This window comes from Gopherus evgoodei, chromosome 3, assembly GCF_007399415.2.
Source record: "Gopherus evgoodei ecotype Sinaloan lineage chromosome 3, rGopEvg1_v1.p, whole genome shotgun sequence".
NCBI classification, from domain to species: domain Eukaryota; kingdom Metazoa; phylum Chordata; order Testudines; family Testudinidae; genus Gopherus; species Gopherus evgoodei.
Window position 1 is genome coordinate 146,453,976 of NC_044324.1, and position 26,225 is coordinate 146,480,200.

At 38.2% G+C, this 26,225-nt stretch overlaps 1 protein-coding gene across 7 annotated transcripts in view; it reads right to left on the reverse strand.

Annotated features, from left to right (window-relative positions):
* HEATR1 (HEAT repeat containing 1) overlaps positions 1–26,225 on the reverse strand; it is a 58,684-nt gene that overhangs the window by 12,592 nt on the left and 19,867 nt on the right. For all 7 annotated transcript variants that reach the window (XM_030556957.1, XM_030556956.1, XM_030556955.1 and 4 more), the window contains 18 exons: positions 26,118–26,206; positions 25,573–25,784; positions 24,790–24,911; positions 23,936–24,133; positions 22,021–22,204; positions 21,060–21,208; positions 19,018–19,210; positions 18,253–18,425; positions 16,275–16,442; positions 13,763–14,005; positions 12,855–12,986; positions 12,213–12,319; positions 8,736–8,879; positions 7,628–7,746; positions 7,346–7,467; positions 5,182–5,310; positions 3,454–3,684; positions 1,526–1,652 (listed from right to left, as the gene is read on the reverse strand). In XM_030556957.1, the coding sequence (XP_030412817.1) occupies positions 1,526–1,652; positions 3,454–3,684; positions 5,182–5,310; positions 7,346–7,467; positions 7,628–7,746; positions 8,736–8,879; positions 12,213–12,319; positions 12,855–12,986; positions 13,763–14,005; positions 16,275–16,442; positions 18,253–18,425; positions 19,018–19,210; positions 21,060–21,208; positions 22,021–22,204; positions 23,936–24,133; positions 24,790–24,911; positions 25,573–25,784; positions 26,118–26,206 (2,842 nt within the window). The remainder of the gene's footprint in view (positions 1–1,525; positions 1,653–3,453; positions 3,685–5,181; positions 5,311–7,345; positions 7,468–7,627; positions 7,747–8,735; positions 8,880–12,212; positions 12,320–12,854; positions 12,987–13,762; positions 14,006–16,274; positions 16,443–18,252; positions 18,426–19,017; positions 19,211–21,059; positions 21,209–22,020; positions 22,205–23,935; positions 24,134–24,789; positions 24,912–25,572; positions 25,785–26,117; positions 26,207–26,225) is intronic.

Genomic DNA, 26,225 nt, shown 5'->3' on the forward strand with positions numbered 1-26,225 from the left:
AAGCTTTTGATTGCCAATTACTAAAACTGAAATAAAATGTTGTAACAATTAAAGGGCAAATAAGTGCTGCATTGTTTAGTAGTTGAGGTAAACTTGGGTAACTGAGATTTAGGGTCCAATCCTACAGTCCTCACAATGGCAAAATCCCCACTAACTTCAATAGGAATTTTGCTTGTGCAAGAATGGAAGGATCAGGCTCAAAAGAGTCTTCTATAGTTTTCAATATATTCTCCTACAAAATGCCATCTGAAAGTCATGAGTTTCCTCTCTCCATTATGTTAATTCTTTCATCATCACAGTGATTCTAAACAATAGGTAAGCCAAGAGCTCAAGCAGACTAGCAGGAGCACTGTTCTGAACTCCAGTCAGCTAGCCCTGTTCATTTTGCAAAAGTCCCAGAATCATCTCTGTATTAAGTCAGAAGCAAGACACTAAAATACAGGAGAGGTAAACATGTCTCCATTTCATTAACTTCTAATACAAATATTAAGATTTTGTCTGATTCTTTCTGTATTGTAAATTGTATATATCTTCTCTTTTCTTTTGTGTCTTCTGAAAAAGCTATATGGGAAATGGGCCACAAACAGGCAGAGGGGGCTGGGTCACAAAATTCTAGACTGAGCATATTTGGAGATGTTGCTATCAGGCCTGTCCAGTCTCCCTTTGCTGAAGAGAGTCACGTAAACATCAACATCAAGGAAGGGAAACTCCTTATAACACTTAAAAAATGGATTTTTTTTTCCTTTAAGTATCAAAACATACTGTACAATGGGTGCCTCCACCAGAAACCTGCATTTTAAAAAAAATCCATTAAAATTTTGAGTTAAGTCCCTGTATTTTTTATTTTTTGCTTTAAAGAACAGCATTATAAAACAAGCATATGCTATATTATACCTCAGGGGTTGGCAACCTTTCAGAAGTGGTGTGCCGAGTCTTCATTTATTCACTCTAATTTAAGGTTTCGCGTGCCAGTAATACATTTTAATGTTTTCAGAAGGTCTCTTTCTATAAGTCTATAATATATAACTAAACTATTGTTGTATGTAAAGTAAATAAAGGTTTTAAAAACGTTTAAGAAGCTTCATTTAAAATTAAATTAATATGCAAAGCCCCCCCCCAAGACCGGTGGCCAGGACCCGGGCAGTGTGAGTGCCACTGAAAATCAGCTCGCGTGTCGCCTTTGGCACGCATGCCAGAGGTTGCCCACCCGTTATACATGCTATGTTCTATACACTAATTATTATGGGTGGTCCCTTTTTATTTTAAACTAAACTACTTTGGAGAATTTTACTGTATTCTATTAATGAAAAGTTCTATTTGGCCCTGAATGCTAATTCAAAGTATTCTGAAATGAATTTTTTTGGCACAAAAAAGGTACATACTTCTCAACTGTAGTTCTAACTGAATAAAAGGGAGAGAGATGCAATTAAGGTAATCCTGCAGCCCAAAACCTTGAACAACAGAAGTAACATTAAGGTTCACAAGCATCTGTTGGTTCTGCAGAGCAAGTCTGTTTTGTGGTTACCTTCTTTGTTCTCTGGCAATTTTGTTAAGTACTGGATTATTTTCATCAAGCTCTGGAATTGATGTTGAACACTAAACGCACAACAAACAGAAATCCAAAATTCAATGTCTGTTTCCAAAACAGCATCCTGTTTAGGGATTAAAGAGAAAATATTTATTTCAAGAACTAAAAATCAGAGAAAAAACATTTGTTGCTGAATGTGTATGAATGCACGTTGCTAGGGAATGTTGCTTGATATGATAGCAGCAGCAAGATGTGTTGGTGGACTCATGTCCCCTGTAAATGGACAGAGATCAACAGCTCATTCCACATACTAAAGACTATTGAAACGCCGTACTGTGGTAATGACTATGGCTTACCACTAACTTCACTATTTCAAATCCAGCTGATCAACAGTGAAACGCTCCACAATATTCCACTAAAAATCCTCTAACCTAGTTAGCGTTCACCTGAAAAAATTATTTGAGGTAGAAAAAACAAATTTTTTGCTACTGCATCAGTCACTTTGGTAGGGTGTTTGTTGTCATCTGTCTTTAAACCCAAAGAGAAAACTACTATATTTCTAGAGCCAAAGATTAAAAGGGGACATTATTAGATTTGATTTTTCCTTCCCACAGAGATGGCCAAAACTGGCACATGAGCACAGAACCTCAAAAAATATCAGCTAAACAAGAGCAAAAATAAGATGATTTTTACAGCACAGACTAAACCTTTTCCGATTTTTGACAGGTACCATGTACTGAATATCAGAATTAACGTCTAAATGCATCAGACAAGTAGTCACTAGGAACTTTATTGTATTTGCTAATTTTTGCGCAAAAGAAAAAAAAAAAAACTCCTCAAAAGCCTAACTTGGTCTTTAAAACAAACAAAGCAAAAAATATGGGCCCAAGTGAGCCAAAGACTGGAGTACCACAGGCACAGCAACCTAGGCAGAGCTGAATTTGGCCCAATAGGTTATGAAATATTACAACAGCTGTGCTATTAACGTTGTATGAGATAATTAAAACTGAAAGTTGTAATCTATCTAACTTTTCCCCATGAATGCTGTTTGAATAATTTCAGTATGTCACTCAGCCTGGACAAAGAAACTGGACTGATCTATTTCACTTTCTAGATACCCTGCAATAGCAAAGTGCTGTTGCGTTTGGGTTCACAACATGGTTGGCGACTGTGAATTGAAAAACCTCCATTTATAAAAAAATGTAATCACCTCCTTTGAAAAAATAAAAATAAACACATCCTGAATTTTGAGCCTAAACTATTCTAACAGTCTCCCTTTAACAATTTCCATGAAGATCCTGGCTACACTACAAAAACACATAAATTTCTGTGATATAATATGGTTTATTCCTGCCTATGTGGAAGAATAAAATCCACACCAGAGAATCTCATTTCAGTAAGACACACAGGCAAGGAAAAAATGTTTTAACACATAATTACTTAGACTGTAAGCAATTTGGGGCAGGGACTGCCTTTTTGTTACGTCTGTACGACACCTAGCACAATGGGTTGGTCTATGATTGGGGTTCCTCAGTTTTACTACAATACACATAATAAACATTATCCTCATGTTTTGGCAGTAACAGTGCTTTCACAGATGGTAATTTTTGTAGAGTAGTCAAGAGCCTCATCTCACAACTGAATGGAATACATACTAGAGACACAAGGTGGGTGACGTAATATCTTTTATTGGACCAATTTCTGTTGGTGAAAGAGACAAACTTTCAAGTTTACTGTAAACTCGAAAGGTTATCTGTCTCTCACCAACAGAAGATGGTCCAATAAAAGATATTATCTCACCCACCTTGTCTCTATAATACCCTGGGACCGACGCGGCTACACTACCACTTACATCGAAAACATGCTGTAGTTTTCAGTTTGGACATTTTTACAGTTAAAAAGAGTTCACCTCTCATGGTTCTAACCTTTTCTCCATTGGTTGCTGCAGTCACTGTTTTGGTCACATGCTGTTCAAACAGGAGCACCAAAAGAACCCAGAGGAATCGTTCCCCTCCCAGCGTATCAATCAGCTGAGCCAGGATGGGCAGGCGTCTGTGCTCCGGCACATGAGGCAAGGCATCCACGAACACGTGTATGATTTTAATAACTACCTCCTCCACACTCTGTGCAGCCTCTGGAGAGCCACATCCTTCAGCCTACAAACAAAAAGTTAGGGAGTTCAACAAATTATCCTAAACAGGCACAATCTAATGAGGATTTTATATGCACAGAGAAAGAGGTAGGAACTGTTCTTGCGAGGCACATAAATCAAAGCAAGACCACTGCCAAACATTACAATCACAAGATAAACATCTAAAGGCTTCCTCCTGCAAAAATGTAAGGCTTGTTGATATTACAAAAGTCTGCACTGCCATAACTGTGAGCCCCCTTAAAGTAGATGTGCTGCACCAGTGCAAAGTGGGGCTAACAAAAGATTGGATGTTTTTCTAAACAATTTTCAGTCATCGAATTCTCTTTGAGTTTTAGGAAAAGATTTTATTAAAACGCTCTCAAATTGACTGGGACTTTGAAAGTTACTCAGCAACAGTCTAAATTTACTCCCATGAAGTCAAAAGGAGATTTTCAAGGGAGACCAATGCTGAGCCTTTTGAAAATTTCACCCTCAATGTGCATTTCAATTCTTTCCTCAAATTTTACACTTTAATAAAAACAATTTTGGTAAGACCTGAGAATATCAGCTCACTAACACACCACTATCTATATGTAATAATTATATATACACATATATGCTTACATAAATTTGTTTTCACATTTGGTAATGGCTCCATTATTCAGTAATTAAAACTTACTTTTCAAAACGTACTGGAGAACAGCTTCATCTCTCTAAAAGTGACATGCAGAGAAAGTAAAATGGGGTTTTTCTCTTTTTTGTTTCTTTATGGTGTATAAAGGGGGTCTGAAAGGTTTTCCAACCAGAGATTTTCTTCCTACTTGTGTTTACATTAGAAATTCAGATCTCACCCACCATGTTTTTCTTGAAAACCCATGGATGATTGGAGTGTGATAGGGACACTGCTAAGTGAAAGCAGATTCAGGGAAAGTGTTTTTATTAAGTCTTTTTCAAACTGTGTGTGTGTTAGTTTTGGGTTATATTCATTTAGCTCAAACGGCTAGAAATAGAGTTAGAAGAAAAGAAATGACATTCCCATTCCCATAAATAAGTACTATAGTACATCTGTGATCTCCAATGAGTCCAACAAAACCAGTGAAGGCCAGATTTGATACTCCTAATATTTCTTTGATAAGTTAGAAAAAAATTTTTTTAAACATTTCAAGCCCCATTCAGTCACACAATCTGATAACATATGGTGTTTTAATCAAATCATTACTAGGCTTTTAAGTATGTCACTAAGACCTGTACACCAAAAACATGCTCCAGACTAACTATGTAAGTCATCACTTTTGTTCCACCTTCTGTAAAATCCATTTCCACTCCCCTGGATAAGGAGGATACTTTTTCCATAGTAGTTTTCATTGGACCTTAGGGCTGGTCATGTCTGTCATACCCAGTAGAAATCTCAAGGAACATGCTATAAATTATTTACTAGTGCCCTAGAAACAAAACAACAAAAAAAACTCACACCCAAAATACTGTTCAGAGCCTTCTTCTAATGAAAGAAAACAAATCTCACCTGTATAAGAGCAGGAATAACCATCTTCACCGTCTTATTAATTATTTGGAAACTATAAGTATCATCTAGACGCATGACGTTTGCCCCCATGAACGTAAAAATGGGCATGATGTTATGGAGAACTTTGTCCTGAAAAACAAAGCCCCCAAAAAACTCAAGGTTAGTGTTTTCAGTTTTAGATACTAAAGCTACTAATTTCTGTTAAGGGTCTGTAGGTGTTTCTGGTTTTGTTCTTCTACATTCTCCCTCCCTGCCTCTCAATAAACTTTAAGGCTTTTTGACCCTTTCTTTATCTGGAATATGAATATATCTATCTCTCTCTATATACAGAGATAGACAGATATAGGTATCTATATATAGATATAGTACTTAAGTTTACTATAACTGAAAGAAATTAGAGAAAATCCTTTATTCACAGATTTTTTTTTTAACTGACTAGATTTCAAGTTGACGGTGTCCCTTGAAGTTACAGAGAGCAACTATGCTGAAAGGCATATAATATTGAAACATCAAAACAAAAATCTAAGTAAATTGGTAAAGAAAGAATTTAAGAGTTAAGGCTAAGTCTGTTGTGCTCTTATATCCAGATAATGCAGTACTGCTGTATACAAAATCACCTATGAGTAGATTTTCAAAGACACAAATGCCAATTAGGTACACAACTCCCATTGACTCTCAATGGAAGTTGGACACCTAACTGCCCTTTTATCTTTCAAATACCTGCAATATGAAAGATGACACAATGTGAGGTAACAATAAATGGGGGGGGAGGTATAGCTCAGTGATCTGAGCATTGGCCTGCTAAACCCAGGGTTGTGAGTTCAATCCTTGAGGGGGCCATTTAGGGATCTGGGGCAAAAATCTGTCTGGGGATTGGTCCTGCTTTGAGCAGGGAGTTGGACTAGATGACCTCCTGACGTCCCTTCCAACCCTGATATTCTATGATAAAGCAGCTGCTTTAAATTTTAGTTTTCCGACTTCTTTAGGCTACCTCACAACCACAATGTGAACACACACAAGTTCAATTTGAAACTTTTCAGTTTAACATAGCCTCGTGCTATGAAAGCTCTAAAGGTAACTTCTGACAATTCTTTGAGTACTGCTGGTGGCACCATCTTGCTAAAAACCTGTGTGTCATAGGTTTTATAAGAGCACAATGAAAGCAGCTGTGAACAGATTTCCCATCCAGGCTTAGCAAGCAGAAAAAATAGGCCATGTTTAGAAAGATATTTAATATTCCAGGCAAATATTTACTTTATTTAAAAAACAAAAACCAGTCAGTGACCCAGTATTAAAGAAGGATTGAAAATTATTTTCATGTCATATACTGGGTTCCCATAAAGCAATTAAAAACTACCTGTCTAATACATTTCAGTTTAATCATGGAGAGGAGCACTTTCTTTTTCAACTTCTCAACTGAAAGACTGAACAAATATATACCTTTATATAGTGATACACTTTAACACCACTTGTGAACTTATTTTAACAATGGTTACATATGCAAATTTCAGCTCACAGAAGAACTAATTCAGAAGCAGTTTCAAAGACTTAAAACATTATTAAATAAAATCATTGCACTGTTGCATGAGATAAAAACCATTAAAAATACCTTTCACTGTCATATCTGGGCCAGAAGCCCCCCTATGCTGCATAGCATGGAGAGGAGAAAGAACAAAAGGAGGTGCAAAAGGCCATGAACACAACAGAATGGAGGGTGAGTCATTTAACCTGAGGGGGATAATGTCTTGATGAACCATATTGCCCTTTTGTAATAAGTTTTCCATTCCCCATGGGGTTTTCTGTGGGAGGGATAAGACGACCTTGATAATTAGTGATTAACACCACCAAGACAAAGTATCTTTCTGTTTTTAAATAAAAATGGGAGTGGGAATCTCTTCAGAAGAATTTAAGGGACATCTACTTTTGTCCCATTTCTTTCAGGAGTAGTTTTCTCTCCTGAAGTCCTCTGTATCTTTAAGCTTTCTGTCTTCCCCTCTTAAAATCAGAGACAAAAGAGAAGAGTTAAGTATCAGAGGGGTAGCCATGTTAGTCTGGATCTGTAAAAGCAACAAAGAATCCTGTGGCACCTTACAGACTAACAGACATTTTGGAGCATGAGCTATCGTGGGAGAAGAGTTGTTAGTAAACTTCTCACACAACTTACAGGGAACAAACCAGCAGCAGTACCAAGCAGTAGCAGCGCGTGGTGATGTGTCTGAGGCATTTCTGATACCCTGACACACTGAACTACCAGCTCCACATTGAATTTCTCTTTATCAAGGATATCTGCAGAGGGGGGGGAAAAATAGTGCTTAGTACTTTTTTAAAAAGATCACCAATGTTAAGAATAAACAAACAGACATACTATTTCAATCCTAAAAAGCAGATAATGTACAAAAGCTAGGGAAAAGTTTTCATGCTCAGAACTGGAAGCTGTAATTTTTACCTGACTGGATCCTGCTGCCATCTGGGGACAGTTTCTGACAGATGTTTAGCAAACAGCTTAGGATTAGCTGCTTTGTGTATTCCATATTTTCTTGTTCTGTTGTTGAAGTTTCCAGGCATCTGAAGATTCAGGAGGCAGTCAGGGGAAGGAAGTGGAAGAATGAAAAATAAATTTCAGATAAATTAGTGGACTAGTCACATCTTAAAAATTCAAACCAGAGATATGTTACAACAAAGAGACTTCCATAAAAACAATCACTAATCTTACATAGTATGCGGAGAATTTTCTTATTTTATCTCAGATTATTTTACCTCAGAAAATAATCACTGTTGTGCACTGAAATGTCATTTGAACACTTAGTGTCACTGAATCACCCACTTCCTTTTGAAACATCCATCTTCCCTTGACTGTAAAAGGTAAATCTGAAGGTTTGAAAACTAATCACCAAATCTGTTAAAAGTTTATATTACAAAATAAAGGGAAATTTAGGGCTTTAATTTTCACAGACTAGGTCCCAAGGAGGCAGACAGGCAATTCAGCAAGGCTCTTCCTGCCACGATATCACGTCTGAGTAACATCTAGCTTTGAGTGCTTCTTAGGGGGATTGGGAGAGGTATATGTAAAAAACAGTAAACATCCAGAAATGGAGCGAGAGAGGAATAGCAGTAATTTAATTAGGCTGCTTTAAAAAGGGCAATATTACTACTTTCTGTAAATCATCCTTTAGCAGCCCTGAATTAGGAACCACAAGGGCAGTGTTATCATCACCACTACCAGCAGAGGTCTGCATGACCATACAGAAAATCAGAATTTAGGGAAACTGCTGCAGTCCCAAGCTTCTTAATATAGAAATAAAGCACATGTCTGGTAAGCTGTGTATGTTGTACCACTCTCAAAGGCCCACCGTACCATTCAGTGTAAAATATTGACAGCAGCCCTGTGTCCTGCTCTCCTGACTAAAGGAGTTAAAACAAAGGGTGCACCGATATGTTGCTCCCACAATGTTTAGGTATTTAGCCCACACTCTAATGTTTTACCTCCTCTATTAGTGAGGAGAGAACAGGAAATGACTGATGTTTCTTATTAATTTTTAATGATGCGTCATTACCTGGCCAGCAGATTAAAAAGTGCAGGTACTAGCACCTGAGGACGCTTGACCTTCTTCTTGTGCTGCAGTAATTCCAGGATGAGTGTAACTCTCTGCCAGTTCACACTGCTTATTTCAGGTACTGACTCTGGAACTTGGGGTTTTCTAAAAAGATTAGAACTCAAGAAAATCAAGATATATTCATTCAAAGAAAATGAATTGAGCACAGTTCGCTGTTGGAAAACAAACCACCACAACTTGGGTTCAGATTGCAAAGGTTGTGTGTGGCCTTTCCAATGGAAATAGAATCTCAGGATATATCAAAAGAAAAACAGATCCAATTGTGTAAAAAAAAAAAAAAAAAAAAGTTAAAATACAGTGTGCCTACTGCACAGACACATTCCCAAACACAACCCTATAATTCGAGATGGGTTCCTGTGGCTGAAATCATTTTTCTGTTATTAGTCAGTCAGTTGTCTCAATGCTGACCTGCTCAGCATCCAGCTAATAGACAATAGTCTCATTTTAACTACTGGCTGGCTAGGCACTGACTGAACTTGGTCCACCTGAACAAGAAGGGGAAGGGCATCTTCATGCACTGACTCCCCAACTTAGTAAGGAAGGCTTTAAACCAAGTTCAAAGGGGGTAGATGAAAAAAGCCCACAGATAAATATAAAAGAAGGTAACTTTAGCAGCAAACTAGATATTTGGGGGCAGGGGAAGGAGATAGACAATTACAGCAAGGTTACAGAAGTGACGAGAGGAAAATCGGTGGGAGAATCTGCTCAGCATTTTAGATGTCTATTCACAAATGCAAGAGGTATGGAGAACAAACAGGAAGAACTGGAAGCCTTCATGCACAACCTAAATTATGACTTAACTGGCATCACTGAGACACGCTGGGATAACTCTCATGACTGGAATACTAGTACAGAGAGGTGTAGCCCGTTCAGGAAGGACAGTCAGGGTAAAAAGGGAGGTGTTGCATAATACATCAAGAATATATACACTTGCTCTAAGGTTCAAAAGGAGGTGGGAGGTAAACCAGTTGAAAGTCTCTGGGTAAAGATAAAAGAGGTTAAAAAAAAATAGGAATGACACCATGGTAGGGGCCTACTATAGACCATAAATCTGGAGGATGTGGGGATGAGTCACTTCTAGAGTATCCAAAACACAAGATCTGGTAGCAATGGGGCTTTTCACTCAGACAGCTCTTGAAAAAGTAATATGGCAAAACACAAAATTTCCAATAAGTTCTTGGAATGTACTGGGGACAACTTTTTGTTCCAGAAAGCGGAAACAGTAACCAGAGGGACATCCATTTTAGACTTGATTCTGATGAACAGGGAGGAATTGCTAGCAAATTTGAAGACAGCAGGCAGTTTGGGTGAAAGTGATCATTAAATGATGATTTCATGATTCCAAGGAAAAAGAGAGAGAGCAATAAAATGAAAAAAAGACAATGGACTTCAAAACAGAAGACTTAAACAAATTCAGAACTGGCAGATAAAGTTCCATGGGAAGAAAATCTAAGGGAAAAAAAAAAGTTCAGGAGAGCTGGCAGTTTCTCAAGGAGACAGTATTAAAGACAACAACCGCAAACTACCCAATGCAAAGAAGAGATAGGAAGAATAGTAAGAGGCCAATATGGCTCCATCAAGCATTCTTTAATGACCTGAAAATCAGAGGAATCCTACAAAAAGTAGAAACATGGACAAATTGCAAAGGAAGAGGACAAAGAATAGCACAAGCAAGTAGGTACAAAATTAGGAAGATTAAGGCACGTAGTGAGTTAGACCTAGTAAAGGACACAGAAAGCAATAATAGGATTTTTAAAACATTACAAACAAGAGAGAGATGAAGGAAAGTGTAGGTTCTCTACTTGGAAGGGAAGGAGAGCTAATAACAGCTGACATCAAGAAAGCTGAGATGTTCAATGCCTATTTTCTTTCAGTCTTTCACTAAAAAGTTTACGGGTAACCAGATATGCAACACAATTAATATTAACAAGGGAGAAGGAACATAAGACAAAATAGGGGAAGAACAGGTGAAATAATATTTAGATAAAATTAGAAGTATTCAATTTGACAGGGTCAGATGAAATTCATCTAGGGTACTTTAGGAATTACATGATGCAATTTTAGGACTGTTAGCCATTATCTTTGAAAAATCTTGGGGGACAGATGGAGGTCCCAGAAGACTGGAGAAATGCAAACACAGTACCTATCTTTAAAAGGGGGAGCAAAGAGGACCCAAGGGAATTATAGACCTGTCGGCCTAACTTAGCTACCTGGAAAGATACTGGAACAAATTATTGAACAATCTATTAAAAGACTGAGGAGGGACTTGATAACAATCTTCAAACATGTTAAGGACTGTTATAAAGAGGATGGTGATCAACTGTTCTCCATATCCACTTAAGGTAGGACATGTAGTAATGGACAATCTGCAGTAGGGGAGATTCAGGTTAGCTATTAGGAAGAACTTTCCAACTATAAAGTAATCAATCTCTGGAATAGGTTTTTAAGGGAGGTTGTGGAATCTCCGTCACTGGAGGTTTTTAAGAACACTTTTGACAAACACTGGTCATTGATGGTCTAGGTTTACTTGATCATGCACAGCACAGGAGGATGGAATTGACTTCTTGAGGTCCCTTCCAGAATATATTTCTGTAAGTTTTTCTCTGATAAACAGTAGTAATTTAAAAGAAGTAATTTAATGAGCAAGAACTTCTGTAAATCAAGTGGGTGAAGGGGTTGCATACAGATGAACAGAGATAGAAAGATCATCAGAGGGGTAGCTGTGTTCGTCTGGATCTGTAAAAAGCAACCAAAAAAAGGAGTCCTGAGGCACCTTATATACTAACAGAAGCATTGGAGCATAAGTTTTTGTGGATGAATATCCACTTCGTCAGATGCATGACATGCATCTGACAAAGTGGATATTCACCCATGAAAGCTTATGCTCCAATACTTCTGTCAGTCTATAAGGTTCCACACGACTCTGTCGCTTTTTAGAGCTAGAAAGAGAAGGACTGACTAACTGAACGAAAGTTCTCTCTGCTGAACTTACTTAGTGAGGGTATAAAAATAATATGACTAAAGCTTTTACTTAAAAAAACATTGCTTTTAAGTTGAACAGCAAGATGTTGTCAATATTCATTAAAAACCTCACCCATGCACTCTCTTTACATATATGTTAATAGTAAACACACACAAAAATAAGCTCTGGCCTGACTCTGCGCATCAAGTTCAATATATGATTTTAAGGTTGTTGGGTAGGGATAGCTGTCTTCTGTATCAAGCACTCTGCCACCTCTTTTAAATAATATGGGGAGGCTTTAAACTCTGAAGTCCTTGGCATTTTTTCCTTCTTTACAGATGCAGTCAAAGAAGTTCCCATGCCTTCTATATATTTTTTGACATTCTCTCAACAAGTGATGTTTTCTAAATGTATATAGATAAAGGCTGTAGCTTCTACATCTCTATGCCCATTACCTCTGCTGCTGTATTTTCTGTCTTCTAGTTTGCTGAACGGTAGCCAGAGCTTTCTCTCTCTCAGGAGGGTCAAGCTCTACACTAATCTGCTTAGCATCAACTGAAATCTAGAGCAAAAAAATAAAATAAAATAAAATAAAATATTAAGTACACATGAGCAACAAACATCTATCCACACACCCAAGTATTTATCTGGCCTCGGTCACCATAATAGCTCTGAATGCCTGTCCTAACTGCATTTCTTATGTCAATCAGAATGCAAGTATTACAACAAACAAATTACTATTAAAGCATTTAACTCATTTATTCTCAATGTATTTGGAGAAACACTTTTTGATTTTAGATAAAATGACAAAATGACTTTTTTCATACAGAAAATAAAAATAAAGCAGAGTGAAATGTTCCTCCTTCCTCCGAAGTCTATTATTACAACATAATGAATACATACAGATGTGATACTTATCTTTTAGGAATACTATTTTAATGCATATTAAATTGCATTTTAATGTGGTTTATATGGCTTCTGATGACTTCATGTTAAGAATTCCATAAGCAATAAATATAATTATTGACTGCAATTTAACCTGAAATATCTTAAACAATTCTGAATAGATTCCTAAGTCTTAACAGTCTACAACTTACCCCTTTAAAAACACTGCTAATTGCCTGGGCACAAAGTGGGTTTTTGCAATTTAACAGTAAATCAAACATAACTCTCAGTAGCTTCTGTTGCACCTTCCCATCTGGCACTGCAGCAAAGAATGGTTTAGTGATCTGCAAAGTTAAAAAATAAATATTTAATGAAGCCAAAAACAGGTACACTTTTTAATGGCAAAATGTGAAACATGGGAAAATCTAAATTATTTTTATATCTGTATATATAATGATTTACATACATACACACAAATGTCAGTCAGATTTATGTACACATTGTCCCACTTTTGTGACTGTAATACAATATTTCAAGCAGAGATATTTCTCACTTATCTTACTATTATTTCTTGACATTACGTATTTTCTTTTTGTTTCTTGAAAAAAAACAAGAATTTGAGGTAAAGCTGCTGCAGTAGCTGGTGAAAAGTATATAAAATGGAGTAGCAGCAGCAGCAGCCAGGAGCAACCCTGGATACTTACCTTATTAAAAATAAAAGGGAAAACACACATTTACCTTTCAACATTTTAAAGACAAAGAGCTTTGCGGTATCAGTTTGGAAAACACTTCAAAGAGCTACATGGATTTGGGAAACTGGTATGTAAAAGAGTTTCATTCAGAATTTAGGGTTTTCTAACTTTCATAGAATAGCAGGGTTGAAAGGGACCTCAGGAGGTCATCTAGTCCAACCCCCTGCTCAAAGCAGGACCAATCCCTCAACTATATCCCCAAATGGCCCCCCCTCAAGGATTGAACTCACAATCATGGGTTTAACAGGCCAATGCTCGAACCACTGAGCTAGCCCTTTGAAAGAGTCCTTTCGAATTCACCTCACCAACACTCCCATCTGCTATCTGAATTAAAAAAAATATGAAAAACTTTGTTCAGAAACACCTACCTGCCCAAGCGCTGTGATCTGGAAAGTTGGAATTCCTCTGTAAAGCTCCTTTGCAATGTGCAGACTTCTGATGAACAAATCCAGACTCTGCTGATCCTTGCATAAGAGGGCAGCTGAATGTTCATTGTATTTCCCAAGGATGAGATGCAGAAGAACAACTTCATCTTTCAATACTGTCTCAGGTTCCTTTAGCACTTTCTCTAGCAATCTATCTATTGCAGGCAACAGGTGAGACAGTATCATCTACAAGTGAAGAACATTTATAAGAGGTTGGGGTTTTTTTGTTTTTTTTTAAATCAACTGTTGCTTTAACAAATTTTCAGAAGAGCAGTTTCATTTTTAGTGCAATATCAATCACTGAGATCACACTGTGCATTATGTAAAAGTGTCATAAACAGATGGTTAAGGGTTAATGTCTCTTTTAACTGTAAAGGGTTAAGAAGCTCAGTGAACCTGGCTGACATCTGACCAGAGGACCAATGGGGGGACAAGATACTTGCAAATCTTGGTGGAGGGAAGTCTTTGTTTGTGCTGTTTGTTTTGTTCGTTGTTCGCTATTGGGGCTAAGAGTGACCAGACATACACCCAGGTTTTCGCCAATCTTTCTGAATCAGTCTCTCATGTTTTAAAAAAGTAAGTACTAGCCAGAAAAGGCAGATTAGTCTTGTTTGTTTTCTTAACCTGTAAATGTGCCTTTTGCTGGAAGGATTTTTACCTCTGTTTGCTGTAACTTTAAATCTCAGGCTAAGGGGGGTGGGGGGAGAGTCCCTCTAGGCTATATGACTCTGAATACCCTGTAAAGCATTTTACATCCTGATTTTACAGAGATAATTTTTACTTTTTTGTTCTTTTATTAAAAGCTTTCTTTTTTAAGAACCTGAGTAATTTTTTCCCTTGTTTTAAGACCCAAAGGGATTGGGTCTGAACTCACCAGGGATTGGTAGGGTGAAAAGGAGGAAGGGAATGGTTAATTCCTCTTTGTTTTAAGATCCAAGGAGTTTGGATCTGTATAGCTTCCCACGGCAACCCAGGTAGGGGAAAGTCTGGGGGGGGGGGGGAAGGAGGAGGGATGGTTTATTTCTCCTTGTTTTAAGACCCAAGGGGTTTGGGTCTTGGGTTCCCTAGGGAAGGTTTTGGGGGAACAGGAAGTGTGCCAAACACTATATTTTTGGCTGGTGGCAGTGCTATCAGATCTAAGCTAGGAATTAAGCTTAGAAGGGTCCATGCAGGTCCCCATTTTTTGGACGCTAAAGTTCAAAGTGGGGAAAAAACGTTGACAGTAAGTATACATAAAAAAAAGTATCAGGGAATGTCCTTACCTCTAGGATGCACTTTCCAATGTGAACTTGGCATTGCAGGGGACTTTGCCCATTAATACCCCTCCAGTAACAGGGGGAAAAGGAAGGGAGGTAAAGACAGCTGGAAGACGGGGCTGTTAAAGGGTTACAGATTGTTGTAATAAGCCATATATCCAGTCTCTCTGTTCAGTCCATGATTTTTAGTGTCTTGCAAAGTTATGAGTGAGTTATGCTAGACACTAAAAATCTTGAACTGAACAGAAAGACTGGATTTATGTAATGTTGTGGTAGCTGTGTTGGTTCGAGGATATTAAAGAGACAAGGTAGGTGACATAATAGCTTCTGTTGGTGCAAGAGGGAAGCTTTTGAGTTTATACAGAGCTCTTCTTCCAGACCTGAAGAAAAGCTCTGTGTAAACTCAAAAAACAAAACAAACAAAAAAAAAAACAAAACAAAAAATTACCTCACTCACCTTGTCTAATATCCTGGGAGCGACATGGATACAATGCCACAGCATAAATCTATGCTCCGTTTTTCAGAGTAGTTATGATTACTACAGCTCCGACAAACCCTAAGTTTCTGGTAACAATGGCAATCACTCAGTATGCCATTCACAATTCTTTTAAACATGATAACCTGTTATAATGTATTAAAGCTCACATCATATCTATCGCTTCCATGGTTTTAATGCAATGAACTAATGCATTCTGCAGCAGTACAGAGAAGGGAATTCTGAATACACTGCTTAAAAGAGAGTTAATTACATACAAAATAAATTAATTTTAAAATATTGAACATGCACAGAGCATTTGTTATTACATTATAGTTTTTGGTTAAATCTTTCTAGAAAAAACATTCTTGAGATTTTGTTCTAGAGCCAGTAGGACTTTAAATTTGCCTAAGGACTCTAGTGTAGTGTCCTACAATAGAAAAAGTTCATGGCTGGAGCATGCAAATCTCTGTGATAATCTTTGAGTTATATTTTGCAGATGTGTAACCTTTGCATAGCATCTTACTTTAAGTATCATCCAAATGTCTACCAAAAGTACTGTAAAATTAATCAGCAGTAACTCAAAGTTACTCTTGCTAAATAAAGCTGCATCTTTTGACTTCTCTACATTTCAAGACACTTCCATCATTAAAACAAAAAATCCTCAACAAACCTTACATCCTATCCATAAAATAAATGTAGAAACCAGAAAGCCCACACGTACCTCACCATTGACCTGCTGAAGAATCTTCATCAAACTTCTTGCAACATATGATGGACAACCAGGGGCTCGTATACAATCGAGTACATGTTCTAAAGCTTCTAACAGTTTCTTTTGCTGGGATTTCTGTTTACTTTGGGTCTGCAGCTCCTCAAACAAGCTTCCCAAACTCTAGTTGATTTAAAAAAACAACAACACAGGGTGAAAAACAAGTCCTTGCCACAGAAGTTAAGGGCCCCACAAAGCTGTAATATTTTAAAGTGAATGCAATGTGAGGCAGACGTGAGTAAATTTAATATACTATTCATTTTTAAGTTCTTCTTAAGTTAGTTTGATTTTTCTCCTTTAGTCAGAAATAAACACCATCTTACATGACAAATGTATGAACACTCTACATACAAATAATTTGTGTACTGTACAAATAGAAGCTTTTATGAATCTATTGCTCTATACAAAATCTGGCTGGTTCAGGGGATATTAGCAAAACAGCCCATTCACTGCTTAAAAGAATAACGTAGAATCAATATGCGTTTTTTAAATTGTTGGGATTTCTTTTCTCTGCAATCCTCCTCATCCGCGGAGCGAACTGTGGGAAGAGGCTTCAATGTCTACTTTTCCCTTTACAAGTGTCTCTCTGGGGGAAAAAAACAGACAAGTTCCTGGGCCTTATTCCTCCAAGTAAGAGCAACCTCTGGAGAACGGGAACAGTCTTTGATGAAGGTTGGTGGCTTGCGGCCTGTCTTTCCCCCTCAATGGGCCAGCAAAATTGCCTGGGATTCCGGTGGAAAATGACACAGGGATAGAACACCCAACTTTTTTAATAATGAAGACTTTCTCAATAGCCTCACCGCCCTCCCTTCCACATCTAGTTTTATTAGTACTGTATATACTTGTTCATTAGCCCATTCATTTATAAGCCAACCTCCAAAATCGATAGGTAAAAACAGCAAAAACTGTATGACTCTTTCATAAGCCGACCCTATATTTCAGGGGTTGGAAAACTTTGGCTCCTGGCCCATCAGGGTAAGCCACTGGCAGGTCAGGACGTTTTGTTTACTTGGAGCGTCTGCAGGTATGGACCCCTCAGCTCCCTGTGGCCGCGGTTCGCCATTCCCAGCCAATGGGAGCTGCAGGAAGTGGCAGGAACAGCGAACTCCGGCCACAGGGAGCTGAAGGGCTCCATGCCCGCAGACGCTGCAGGTAAACAAAACTATAATGTATTAGCTCAGGGATCGGCAAACGTTGGCAACCTTTGGCTCCAACCTCATGATCAGCCAAACCGGCAGATGTGGCAAGTAAACAAACCGGCCCGCCAGGATGCTCACCCTGGTGGGCCACAGGCCAAAGGTTGCCAATCCCTGTACTGGCTATTAAATTGAGTGATTCCATAGAGTTTAAAACCATCAAATTTTGGTGTAGACCTGTTTATAAGTCGACTCCCACTCTTTGATGCGTCACTTTTTTACCAAAAAGTATTCTGCTTATGAACGCGTATATATGATAATTATTGTCCATGAAAACGTGGCTATTTATTCAGAGAATCTCTTAAAAAATCTTAAAAGTTAATTTGTATTTCAAAACATCCTATCGGCAAATAATATAGTTCTGTTATAGACACATGCCGATTTTCAAGTCTCACTTTATTTTTCACTATATGAACAGTGGTGTAAACAAATTTATTCAGTCTTCAAGTATTTAAGTGAGCTCCACTGCAATTTCTTTTGCGTTCTGGTTTGCCTGGCAAATATTCTGATACTTACTTCTTCACCCCCAGATTTTCTACTTTCTCAAATGCCATTATGGCTCTTTCCCTCACACTCAAGAAAGCAGAATGAGTGGTCTCCTAAACCAATAGGGGTGGGAGAGCATAGACAAGGACTTTATCTGTAAAATGATCTCTGCTAACCAATAGAGAAGTTGGAATTCCAAATGGGTCCCTGAAAATTAATTTCATTCACATGCACCTCAACAAAAATCTTACCTGGGTCACGTAAACGGGATCAGTTATGATCTCCTCTGCTTTTTGTATCAGATTATGAAGGATGGGATGAAATGGAGACTCCTTTATCCCACTCAGGGAATGAAGACAATTAAGAGCAGCCCTTCGCACTTCACTCACAGGACTCCCCAAGTTCATCAGCAAAGATGTTACCACTAAAAAATGAAATGGAAAAAAATTTGTTAAAAGTGAGCAGTTAGAATTCTTACATTATTATTTACAGTAGCACCAACCGATTCCTTTGTATTTAAAGGGTCTGCTCTTTTCCTTAAAAATCTTGAGGGATATACAGTAACTATTTTTAATATTAGCCACGTGGAAATCTGGCCATAAATTTCATCAAATTTCCAGATGCTTATTTTTTATATTTGTTTAAAAATGACGGACTTAAATTTTACTACTAAAGCCTATATAGCATCTTTTTCTTGTTTAAAATTTGTGTTATGCTCTACTTAAAAAAATGGTGTGATTTCTCGGACACAAATTTCAAAAGCATGTGATTATTCGACAATTGCATGCACAACTATTACCTATGAAAACAATTCTGTAATGGTTATGATTTGACAAAAACAACATTAGGAAATTCAAATGTATGGTTTCAACAAGAAATGTAGCATTCATAATGCAGACAGAAAAAACATATGACAAGAAAATGAATGTTTAACATTTGATGTAGAGCACAGATATTACTTTTTATTAACATGTGAAAAAGACTTAGCAAGCCAGAAGTATACGGTTTCCCAGTACCTGGGGAGGAGGCTGATACCAGCTGTTTCATCTTTTTGGCAGCCTGTGATGTAAGCATTGCACACCCTATATACAAAGCTTGAGTCTGCAGCATCGCATTCACTGTGTAGTTGAGCTGATTTGAGAGGTTATAGTTATAGGTCCATAAAACTGAAAGGAATTTGAACAGATCCTCTGAATCTTCTAAATGTACCTTTAAAATAAAGAAGTTAAATATATTTGTTACTCGTTCGTCCTGTGCACCTTTACGTTCTTTTATGCAAAGTACCTTTTCTCTTGCTATTATAGCTTGAAAGGGTATTTACAGAAACATCCATTTCATTTAGATTGAGACTAAAAGTGTTGGGCATAACATAAAGCTAATGTCTTGTTTGAGTACTCCATCCCTTTTTTTTGGCAGCTGTTAACTCCTTGCTGCATGCAGCATTCTTTATGCCATCCTGAGAGCTTTCTATAATTTTACTTCAACTGAAGACTTCAAGGGTCATGTCTTCCCCCTGCTTTTTCTTACAGAGACTATGGAATTCATTTGACACAAAGATTTCTGAAGCTCTTGTACTTTTAATACAAACTGGAACCTTATCTTTTCAGTTTGATCTGTGGTTGTCATTTAATCATAGAATAATCAGAGTTGGAAGGGACCTCAGGAGGTCATCTAGTCCAACCCCCTGCTCAAAGCAGGGCCAATCTCCAGACAGATTTTTGCCCCAAATCCCTAAATGGCCCCCTCAAGGATTCAACTCACAACCCTCGGTTTAACAGGCCAATGCTCAAACCACTGACCTATCCCTCCCCCAATGATCTGTTCTAACTTATAATTATTTAATACTAGTATTGTGGTGCCCAAGGCCCCAATTAGGTTTGAGGCCCCAGTGTGCTAAGTGTTGTACAAACACAGCCTCTACCCCAAACAGCTTTTTTGAGAGTAAAATACTGAAAGACACTTTGATACCATCCTCAGGGGCACAACCAGAATTCTACTAAGTAGCAGAGGTCACTACAAAAGATGTATGTGGAGGTAGGGGGCCCTGGGGAAGCTAAGTCCCAGTGGAAAAGAGGAGCTGGGCAGGGGGAAGCCCTGGTTGGGAGCAGAAGGGAGCTGAGCAGAAGATAGGGACAACTGAGGAAATGGGGGAGGCCAGGGGATCAGGCAGTGACCCCTCACAGAGCCTGTCTCATCTCCACCACCTGTGCCTGGCTCCTGCTCCTCATGGGGGGCTCCACTGTTTGGGCGGCCCCATACCTGGTTCCACCAAGTCCTGGCTATAATGTCCTGGACTCCTTCCATGCGGACTGGCCACTGACCACCCCCTGTCTGGGCCTAGCACCTGCTGGCTCATAGGACGCTCTGCAGCCAGGGAGGAATAGGGGCTGCCCGGCCCAGGAGATTTGCTCCCTACAGCCAGGTCCCAGCACCCCACTCACACCCTGTAGACAGGGCTCCAGGTCATTTCCCCCTTGAATACACTACATGCATTCTTACCATGTTGTATAATAAACCAAACACCTAATATAACCCATGAAATCTGGTTAGCTAGCTAGTTATACAACTGGACATAGTTAAGCACATCTACTTTCTCTGACTGCTTGAAGCAAGTCTGCCTTGCAGCATTAAACATTTCTCCATTCAGGCAATAATAATCGCTATAAAAACACTGTCCATATAATGAAATTGTCTGTAAAAAGACCTTGAGACCAAATTTTAAACCATTATAGATGTTTATTAAATGCTTTCTGCTCTATATCAGTGAAGACTAGTGCACAAAAAGCTACGTTAAATTACCTGAATAATATTTACTCTTAGATTATATTTAGAAATAGTAATGGACTTCTGGCAACCCACAACCAAACCTTTTTCAGAAATGCAGTGTTTAGTGCTTAAACGGTCTTCATTTTACCATGAAGCAAAAAAATATTTAAGTAGGATCCCTTGGAACTGTTCTCAGCTTTCTTTAAAAATTATGTAGTGGTTCAGAACAAGTTAAGAAAGAAACAATTCACAATATTCATTAAGAACAAACACACACACACACACACAATACCTTGAATAAAAGACTCAGCAGTGCTCTGAACTGAAGAGCATCAGCTCCCTCACTGGCTCCACTGACAATGAGGTCAAACAGCCACAACAACAGGTGTAAATACTCTCTGCTCTTTTCATTCAGACTTTCAGGATTCCACCAGGTTTCATCTATGGGCATGAGCAGAGTGGAGAAAGACAAAATCCCCATCATTAGTTGCATAAAGTACCTTCAGAGTATGTCCATCCTGTGAAAAAGGACCCAAGGCATTGCCATGGCCATGGCCATCCCAGGTCAGCTGACTCAGGCTTGCAGAGCAGTAAAATTGCAGTGTTAACATTTGGGCTTAGGTTGGAGCCTGGGCTTCCAGAGCCTCCCCCTTTGCAGGGTCTCAAAGCCCGGGCTCCCGCTGAAAGCCCAATTGAGAACCACTGGTGTAGACAAACTAGGGCTGCCGCTTGTTCAGGGCAATCCCCTGGCAAGCCAGGCCAGTTTGTTTACCTGCCACATCTGCAGGTTCAGCAGATCGCGGCTTCCACAGGCTGTGGTTCGCTGCTCCAGGCCAATGGGGCTGTAGGAAGTGGCGGCCAGCACGTCCCTCGGCCCGCGCCGAACAGCCAACCTGCGGAGGCGGCAGGAAAACGAAACTGGTCCAGCCCGCCAGTGGATTTCAAGCTGCAGCCTTAGTTTGAGAACCACTGCAATTTTACAGCTCTGCAGCCCAAGCCAGCAGCATAGCCATACCCCTGAAACAGTCCCCCAAACAACTTTGCAGCTCAAGAATCTAAGAAATGTGGCTGTTTTCAAGTCTAGAGAAAGGAAATTTCTAGAAATCTGTTTAGTGTAACAAAAGAGTATAACTAGAAAGCAAAGTCTACGTTTCTGAGAACAACTTTTAACAGGAAAAAACCCTACAACATAATTTTTTCTTCCTTACTTCACATGGTCTGTGAAGATTCGCGGGTTGAGTTCTGAAGCTCACCTTTCAGAAAGGATACAGGAGGCTTCAGGCCACTAACAAAGCTTTTCAACAGAAGCATGAGCATGGCTGAATCTTCTACATCAACAGCCTGACCAGCGTTGAGCTTTTCTACATATTTATTCAACAACTCGACTGACACCAACTCCCCAGGCATTGACTCGATAGGCCATTTTGCAGGAACCATCTGAGAATGAAAACATAACTTATAAGCACACCCACACAACTCTATAGGTTAGTACAAAATCCCTTCCTACCTGTGTGCACCTGTCCTTATTTTCATCATCATACTTACTGTAGCACTCATGCATAGCACTTGATATTATCAGATCACTACAGAAATTAACTACTTAGAGTAGGGAAAGAGCAAGCAGGCTTTTGCATTAGGAGCCACAATTACCTGTTCCATACTACCAAATCAGCCAGAAGTTACATTAAAATAGCAGCAAGTGTCATCAAAATGAATTCTAGTGATAACAAAGTCTCTTCTGCTATTCTAATACCATTTCCAAGAACATACAAATAAAATTTGGGATCCCATCTTAAGCAGTTGCCTGTAACTAAATGTCTTCAGGGAAATAAAATAATGTACCAAAAGGTACAACACTTTACAAAAAAAAAGGGGGAAAAAATTCCTTCCTAACCCCAAACAGGTAATCAGCTAACGGTTGCCAGTGAGGAATGCCGAAAGCCTGCACTGACCCAATCAATTGGCTATCCAAACAAGGGACTGCTGCTGACTGCAAAGTTAAAATGCCAGCAAATTACAAAAAGAACAAAAAAGTCCCAAGATTATTTTCTCTATGTGAAGTTTACTAGTACTTTGTTTTCCAATGGCAGAGTTCGTGTCTGTTAAGAGGAGTAGCGCCACAAAAAATATCTGGCTGAAAATCTGTACCTTATATTGTACTATAACTACTATTACTACCATTACAAGCCGGACACAAAATTATACTAATAAAAAGAACAAATTCCTCTTTTTTTTTAGAAGTTTGTTATGTGCAATTAATAGTATTTTGTGTACAGTTTCACTATACACTCGGGCAATTTCCTCCGAATACTCATACACACAACAAACTTCATGTACTTGAGTAGACACATTGAGTTCAATGGGACTTACTCATGTGTGGAATGTAACATACACACACAAGCGTTTGCGAGATCAGGGCCAATTGTCCCAACTTGCGTGGGTCTTTCACAAAGCAAGGGGAGAGAGGAATAAAACACTTTAAAAGAATAGGAAAATGTGATTTAGAAAACCAAAAAACATTGACACAGGAGACTCAGAACCAGGTGAGAGATTAAAACTACTTTTATTTCTTCTTTTTGGAACTGACTAGATTTCAAGTTGACAGTATCCCTTGAAGGCTGTTAATTGCCTTGCTCTCTTCTCAAGGCATAGGGCTCTTATTTGTTAAAAAAAGTGACCAGCCTAACTTTACAAACAGATTTTATGGCTTCTTTTCCTCATTGCGTTTATTTTCAGGAAAAACTTTTTATATACTGTTTTGGATGCTTATTTTGGATTACAGTTAAATCAGACCCTACAGGTACGTCTGTACTCAATTATTTAAACTTTTCTTCCTTCCACAAGATGACAGACAACTAATATTAGTAATTCAAACTTTGAATTTCTGACTTTTATAAAGAGTTTATAAACATAGTAACAATCATTGCAGAACACAATTCCTTTATTCTATCTGTGCATTCACTTCAATAACTAAAAAATACAAACATAAACAAACCCATAGAAGTCTTAATACTAGCTTTAAGAAAATGCTGACAAGTGTCTTTTTTTGAAAGGAACAGAGACAAGATTTTTCTGTCCATCCCAACGTTGCTGATCTTGCTACTCCACTTATGAAAAAGACCTTACCCTCACAGAAGAGTATCATCTACGAAATTACTTAATTCTTACTTCTGCATAATGACTGCCTTCGAGTTTTCTTATTTTTCCCTCCAGAAGACTGAAGATTCTGAGTGCCAATGACCAATAACTTTCTTCCATTTGTGATTTACAGCAGCACTGGACAAGCACAAAGCTGATTACGTGAGCAGTTACTTTCTGCCTCACGCTGTCAGATTCATTTTCAGCTACACGTATCAGACCTTCCACCTATTAAAAAAACACCCACAACAGCATAAGAGACGTCACAATATGCTCTTTTTATGTCCTTGCTCCAGCAATGTCACAGCATAGGCAGCAGAAGTTCTAAGCTTTCCTACAGTTCCTTATCAACATACCTTAATTATGACCTGATATTAACACCTTTATTGGTGAGAGGATAGAGTTCAGTCTCTATGGCCAATTCAGTCATTGGCCTCCCCTCCTCCAATACAGAAAATACCATTGCAATAGGCAATGTGACCATTTGTCCATGGGCATTTGTCTGTCCAAACTGGGCAGAGACCTCCAAACTCATTACCTATTTGTTCTCTGACTGGCCAATTGTTTGGGGGAACATAATGCTCACAAAATAGTTTTGCTATGGTTACACTAATAAGGCACTTAAATGATGTACTCTTGTGTGTTGTATACAAGGTTTTCCTTATTATGAGAGAGTTAATGGGCATTAAATTTATTCTGATCATTACATTTGAGACTATGCCATAAACATATTGTATCAGCAGCCGGATAATGCTGTAAAATGTAACAAACAGCATATTTCAAGCTCCCACAAATCTCATTCCATCTAGTATAGCAATCATCTGTAAGTAAGTACAGAAGTTTGGACTACCATTAAAAAGAATATATTTTAATTGTGCACATACCATCTGTAACATTAAGGAAGGATCCCCTGAAGTTATGTTATCAGAAAACAGCAGGATCATATTCTGGTTGGCCACACCAACAAAATCCATCAAGTCTGCAGATTTGATCACTTTTTCAAAAACTATTTCCATAAAACAGAAAAGGTGGATACATGAATCACAAGTGAAAATACTGACAGCTTGATAATATTTAGAAATAGTTAAACACTTTAAGCAATTAATTTTCTTATCACCAACATTCTTGCTTTTCTTTACTAAGCTCTCAAAATGTCGATGCTTTCATGTGCACTGCTTCTTGACCTCCCTTGCTTATTCTCTCTCCTCTGTTTGCATCAGAAGAAGAGTTTTATCTAAGATATTATTCTTTCAAAAATAAAAAGAAATCCCATTACTCAACATGTCAGCCATCCTGTTCCAGAGTTTACTCTATTGTTGAAAGGTCCTTTTAAACTTGAATTCAACTGGAATTTTGCCTCATTAAAGTCCAGATGACTGTCTCAAAACGGCAAATCAAAGTCCCCCCAAAAACACTCCTCATATCAGTTACAATTATAAATGTTAAACAAAACAAAACTCACTTCATGTAAAAATATTTCTTTAAATTTGAGTAAATAAATAAATCACAAGAGTTCGATGTATGAATAGATAACCCACTTTCCAAGACTTTCAGTCACACTTTAGAGGTGATAACTTCTTCATGGTGGCCCAGCTCTCTACTACCTATATGAGCATCAAGTTCTAATGTCCAATATTTTTTTCAAAACATTTGTTTTAATAGCTTACCTTCTGGCCAGCCTTTCAACAAAGGATGTAGGGAGCAGAGGCCAGATTCTGATAGACAAACTGCCATTTTCCATTCTGCAGATTTTGAATTATTATTAGTGATTACCATAAATGGTACCAACTGCATTACTACTTGATTTAATAGCTCTTCTTTCTCATTCAGAATCTCTTCTTTGAATAAAATGTGTATTGCTCCCTCAAGAACCTTATACCTAAAACAGAAAAAAAAAAAAAAAAAAAGTTGAAGGAGCACAACTTGATTATATCACCAATAACATTTCTCCAAACTGCTGTCAACTTCCTATTGATTCAAATTAGAATTTGAATAGCAAGCGAGAGAGAGTAAATGAAATTCACAAAAAATATCAAGTAATTTCAAATCTCTCTCAAGACTCAATACAAAATTACCACAACTAAAGGAATTCAAAAAGTTAAGGTATGACACAAACCACCCACAACAACCACCTCATAACTCAAGCTCCACCCACTAATATTAAAAGCTTGGGGGGGAGAAAGGGGAAGACAAAAGAAACACAGGCACATACCACTTCCTGTCCTTTGAAAGATCTAGTCTTTGAAATAGAGTCAACAGACTTGAAACAGTTATTTCTGGATTGATTTGTCCCTTGAAAATCTACAAACAAATCAACAGA